General features: G+C 61.5%; 1 protein-coding gene across 1 annotated transcript in view; it reads right to left on the bottom strand.

Annotated features, from left to right (window-relative positions):
• Positions 1-4571: 4571 nt before the first annotated feature.
• Positions 4572-6000, bottom strand: part of HOMER3 (homer scaffold protein 3) — a 28671-nt gene continuing 27242 nt past the window's right edge. The window contains exon 9 of the mRNA XM_067554921.1: positions 4572-5668. Within this exon, the coding sequence (XP_067411022.1) occupies positions 5480-5668 (189 nt within the window). The 3' untranslated portion in view covers positions 4572-5479. The remainder of the gene's footprint in view (positions 5669-6000) is intronic.

Raw genomic sequence — 6000 nt, 5'->3', positions numbered from 1 at the left:
GTCTGGCCCCCGGGGGAACACAGGCCCGCAGCCTGCGCTGTATTAATCCAGCTCCCACTCAGCGGGGCGTGAGAGTCACACTGGGCATAGCTGCAGGTAACCAGGATTCCCAACTGCAGGACGTCTGCTCCTGCCCCCTGCTAGCTGGGAGAAGCTTTTGCAAGGGGGGATATTACACAGAGCTGGAACTGAGGCACTTACGCTCCTGAGGAATGGACAATGGGCTGGAGGAGCCCTGGGGGATGTGCTGGCCTTGCCCATAACACCTCTTAAAAGGAGGGTAAAATAAGACGGATGGGGAAGAATTCAGACTGTGGTAAGTCGCCAAACCCCCTGCCAGCCGCTCGGCGGGGCGAGTTTGCGTTCGTGAAGCGCCTGCTCCCACCTGCCCTTTGCAGCCAGGGGTCTTTGAAAGAAGAATTGCGGAGGGGCTTTGTTCCACGGATGTCACTGTCTCCACCAAGCGTCCGTCAGGTGATTTGGGATGAGAGGAGACGTACAAACCTAGTGTCCACGAAGCCAGGAGGAGGAGGAGGAGGAGGAAATCTGGGACTCTCCCCGCAGTCCGGGATCCATTTCCCCTGCAGTCAGCGAATTCCCTGGGGAAAGGCCAGCCCGGATCTTTAGGTTTGAAGACCTGGCAAATCTCTCACGCGAACACCGGTCGGGCTGGCCTTTCCTGCAATCCCTCATCAATAATTAAGAGGCCCATTTGCCAGCAGACACCCCTCAGGCACTAAGTGCAGTCAGCAGCATCCCCCTGGCAACAGCGAACCCCCTTTATTGGGCGGCTTGACAAGAATTGCCATGGGAGAGAGCAGCAACAATAAAAGCTGCCGAGTTGCTCGTCAAGGGCTGGCTGTTTGCATAAGGAAGTGATTTGAAAGTGCTGGCGACAGACGTCTAGGGGGAAAACCCCTCTACGCTAAGTGCAGTCCCTGGGGCGCTGAAAGGCGGCACTTCCTGGGCCGGGAAGCTTTTGGCGTTGCTGTGAGAAGTGGGTTGCTTGAACATCCCCTCTAGTCCCTGGTGCATGTTTCGTGCTTGATGGGAATGGGGTGGAGCCCATCCGGGCTGCGCTGCACCCAGCTGCCATGTGCTGCCTCGTCTGGGTTTAGGGCACTGGTGGCACTAGCTGGTTTCGTTCGTGTGGAAGAGACGAGGGTTGCAGAGGGAGGCGCCCCCAGGGCCGTCTGTCACATGCTGGCCCTGCACCACCGCAATAAAAGGCTTTTAATGGCCATGGGCCGCAGGGCAGCGCTGATTAAAAAGCTGCTCTTCAGATGATGCCGGCAAAGGAGGAAATTGCAAATAGCACCTGTGGGGAAATGCGGCAGTAAAGGAAAATGGCTCGCGCTGCCTCTGGCTCCCTAACCGCGGCCCGGCGCAGGCCGCACAGCTCGCTGCATGCACACCCCCAAACTCCTGCTGGGCCCCGGCCGACAGCAGGCAGGACCGCAGACTGCGGCAGCGCCCGAGTGAGGAGGCAGCTGGGAAGCTCAGCCAACTGCTTCCACCGTTGGAGGTCTCAGAGTGAGAGCAATTCAACCCGTTCCTGGGGCACGTCTGCCGGCTCCATGCTCGGTGCTGGGGTGATGGCGGCACTGGCGTCCCAAGACTTACAGCACCCCCGGCTCGTTCGTTTCTCTGGGTGCAGCACTGGCCCCGGGCCTCCCCAGCTGGCTGCAGAAGGTCTGTGCCCCAGGGAACATGCAGCTCCCCAAATCACTCGTGTGGCGGGCTGGGTCGCGAGGGCTCTATGGGAGGGGCAGCCCCAGGAGCAGGAGGGTCATTGTGCTCTTCGGGTCAAAACGTAGGCTGGAAACCAGCTCAAACCTTGGTAACAGCTGCAGCTCAGGGCGTCATGCTTCCCATCAGCCCAGAGGGGCACCCCCCCTCCAGCACGCACAGGCCCCGCGCTCCATTCTGAGTGGGTGGAGGGAGCCCCGGGTGCCCCCCGATTGGATGATGCAGCGCCAACGTTTTAGGGTCTTGGCCGGCGGGCGGGGCTGGGGCTGCATCATTCAGCATCGCAAGTCAGCCTTGGGCCCCGGCCCCTGCATGGAGCCGGCCGCTCTCGGGCAGTTCAGCGCCTGCGGAGGTGCCTTTGCCGGCAGGGAGCTGCTGGAGACACCCCGCATCGCCCACTTTGCTCCGGACTGCAAACCAGTGCCAGGCTTTGCACCCCAGCGGGGCCCGCTGCAGATTAGCTGGCTACCCCCGGAGGGGGGCTCAGAGCCCTGCCACGTTGCCCTCTGCCTTATCCCCCCTGGAGGGGCAGCGTTGAATCAAGACAGGCATGGCTCCGTGTTGCCGGAGTGCTTCAGGGGTGAGCTTTGTCTTGCTGCTGGGCCATCATAAGGGCCGTGGTGCTGCGAAGTGCTGAGCTCCTGCTGACCTCAGCCCCTTGTGGCGGGACCTGCGGGGTGGTCGTTACGTGGTGCCTGAGTTTAGGTCACCAGCTAGAGGGGGTTTCCTGGTGTACTTTAACTGAATGTCCTGACACGCTGTTTACATTGGAGCCTCCGGCTCCTGCAGGGCGGGGGTGTAGGGGGGGATGTGGCCCCCAGAATGGATTGGGCTGGTTCAGGGCCCACACTTCACATTACGGTTTTTTTTAAAAGTGGTAAGGCCGCATTCTCCTGGCCCCTCACAGGCAGGCAGGGCAGAGCGTGCCCCATCCTGTCTTCGGGCCGCTCCTCCGCTGACTCACCCTACCCCGCCCGTCTGCGTCCTGCCTTCGCACGGCCGGCTGCGGAGGTGCGAGGCCGTGACTCAGGGATGCGATGACAGGGCAGCAGGAGGGAGAGCAGTCCCTGGACCCACGGGACGCAGGCCAAATACTGGACTCAGCCTGCCGCCCATGGCTCCAGAGCCGCGTGCAGCCGGGCAAGCCGGGCTAACTCCAGGCTGGCAGTTCAGGGTTTGCCATGCACCTGGTGCCGCGCGGGTGTTTGTGACATCACGGCATGACGGGAGCCCCCCCACTGGCTGTGCTTCCGTTAGGCAGGGAACCCGATTCAGCTCTGCCGGCGTTACACCAGCCGGGCCGGGCCGGGCCTGTGAGATGTAAAATGCTACCGAAGGGGGGCTGGGTCATTACACACTCTGGGGCACGCTGGGGCGGCTGCCAGCACCGCTCGGTGCTGCCCGGCACACAGGTGTGCAAGGAGGAGAGAGGGCCTGTGAAGCGGGCGGAACTGCAGTCTCAGCTGTGGCTTGCGTCTGCTCCATTCCCCCAGGGCGTAAGTCCTGCCCCGCTCAGCACCCCCTCTTCGCTCTCCCGGGAAGGGTTGTCTGAGAGTCGCCTCCCTGGAGGGAGCAGCTGACTCATCCGGGGATGCTGCTCAAGCCGGTCCAGCCAGCTTCGATCACTGGGAAACGCCCGGCTAGGCGCCAGCCACATGACAGAGATGGAGGATATGGCGGGGGGAGGCTGGTGACCCGCTGGAAGTTAGACCTGGCCCCTTTAACACACCCCTTCTCCAGGCAGTTTGCAGCTGGGCCCAGACACAGCCAGGACACGGGGTGGGGAAAGGCTGACGCAATACATGGGAGATGCCCGCTTACCTCACCCCCACCCCACCATGAAGGAGAGCCAGAGCCAATGCACCTTGCCTGCAGGCTGATCTCTATTTTCCAAAGGGGGCTGCCGCCCCCCCCAACCCCGGAACACAGTGCTGCACGGCCCCCAGCCCTTCTCATCCCCCCGCTCGCCCCCAGCCCCCCCCACACACGCTCTGCGGCTGGCTCACCTGACCACTAGCCAGAGCCCCCCACAGGCGTGGGAGCAGCTCATGCAAACAAGGGTTCCGGACTGCACAGGGCCAGAAATCGCTACATTCCCCCACCCCGTCTAAGCGTTGAAAGGGAGGAAGGGGGGGGGTCGGACTCACCTCGACACAAGCTCTGTCCCACCGACAAACATCACAACTCCTCTGCTCCGGGATCGCCCCAGACCCGCCTCCTGCATTGATGCATTGAAAGTGTCCGGCCAAATTCCCTGCTCAGGGCTGGGACTGCAGGGAACCGTAGGGCGCCGAGCTGGCAAATCAGAGCAGCACCAGGCCTGACCCTTCCTTCGCGTCAGCTTCACCCTGAAACTCCCTCTCAGGTAGACGGGTGGCTCACACCCAGCTGACTGACTCCTTTTAGCCAGGGGTGAGTGTAAGGCGGATTTGACCGCAAAGGGTAGGATCTGGGCCCCAGGGTTTGCTGGAGTTTTAGGCAGACCCTACAGCGTCTCCACAATCCCACCTGCACGTTTTCCAATGATTACTGCTGTCTACACTAAAAAACCAACCAGGCCATGGGCCCGCTAGCTACCGCTACACACACTACTTCACATGCTACTAGGCAACACAGGACCCACAAAGCCGTGGGGGGAGACGTTTCACAGGCCCTCCCCCCACAGGCTGCATGGGATTTATATGACTCAACAACACCCATGAGGACCTAAGGTCCCACAGCCCCTAGGGAGCCTGGGCCCAGCGCGCTACGAATGTCCAAGGCTCTAGATTCATCCAGCTGCATGGCCCAGGGTGGAGCATAGCATGGGGACCTGCACCCTCCACGGGACCTGTCCTCTCCCTGGACCGGGCGTCCCAGCAGATGACAACAGGGATTTGCTGCATGTAACTCAGGTGAATGGCAGCCCTTGAGAGATGCCAGCCTGGCAGCTGGTTGATCGCTCCCCTCAATCACCCATTCCTCAAACCCCAGCCACTCCCCCACCAGCTCTACCGGCTTCTCCCAGCTTAAAGCAGCTTCCTAAAGTAATAAAATCCACTGCCTGAAAACAAAGCACCTCCTGGAATCCGGCAACTTCTTCCCCCGTGGAGGATGAGAGTGGGCAGCCACAGGGGAACGGGGCTGGGTGAGGGTCCGTCCCTGCCCCTGGGGTTCCTGGAAGCCCCTGACAGTGAATACAAAGTGAGCAGAGTCTGTTAAAAGATGGGGCGTGGGTTCTGCTGGGGAGGGGGAGAAGGAACAGCTACCACCCATGGTGTGATGGGCCGTCTCCTCCCGGGGCTGGGACACAGGAGCCAGGTGGTTTGGTTCACAAGAGGCAAGTGGTTCCCTAGAAAAACTACTGAAAAATGCAAAGGCCGCTGAGCCCTTTCCCTAGAAAAGGAGTGTTTCCTGCTGTAAAAATGTCAGAAACATGGGGTGGTGAGCGAGGCCAGGAGAACAGCGTCACTGAGCAGCACGGGGAGACCCTGCCGTCCACCCTGCCGTCCAGACAGGCCTGGACATGACTCCTGGGCACCCCTTGGGTGGAAACACCCCACCCCTGAGTTCAGGTGCACAGCAGCACCCAGCCTGCGCCCAACACACAGCAAGCGGCTCTGGCCAGTCTCCACGTACAGTTCGTCTGTGGCTGGACCCTGCCCAGGTCAGAGCCAGAGCCCGATTCCGCAGCCCTGGCAGCAGTTTGTGACTGGCCCCGCCCGGGAGGGGTCTCTGGGACCAGCCCGGCTCAGTCGCTTTCCACCAGTTTGGCTAGTCCCTGCCGGAGCTCGCTGAGTTCGAATATCTTCACATCTATTAGCTCGGCCACCCTGGTGACTTCACCCTGCATCTTCTCCCGCTCGGCCAGGCTCTTGGCCAGCGTTTGCTCCGCCACCTGCAAACGGTGCTCCAGCTCCTCGCTGCGCCCCTCCAGCTCCTGGCCAGGGATGCAAACAAAAGGGCAGTGATGCAGCTACCCCTGCGCCTTAAAGGTGCACACCCCGCAGCCAGCACACGCCCAGAGCCAGCACACGCCCCACAGCCAGCACACGCCCCACAGCCACGCCTGTACCCGAACACCTGCGCACACACGCACATGCCCCACCTGTTCTCTGCTCCTGACACACACACCTACAGGTTATCCCATACACCACCACAGCTGCCCACATACACACCCCTACACATCACATACACTGGTGCACAATCCCCCGCCCTGCCCCTGCTCACAGGTGCACACGCAGTGCATGGAAAGCATGGCCCTTTATTGAG

This window comes from Emydura macquarii, unplaced genomic scaffold, assembly GCF_026122565.2.
Source record: "Emydura macquarii macquarii isolate MOO-44397 ecotype Brisbane River unplaced genomic scaffold, CSIRO-AGI_Emac_v2 contig_306, whole genome shotgun sequence".
NCBI classification, from domain to species: Eukaryota; Metazoa; Chordata; order Testudines; family Chelidae; genus Emydura; species Emydura macquarii.
The sequence above is the reverse complement of the archived record's forward strand: the minus strand, read 5'-3'. Positions and strand labels throughout refer to the sequence as shown.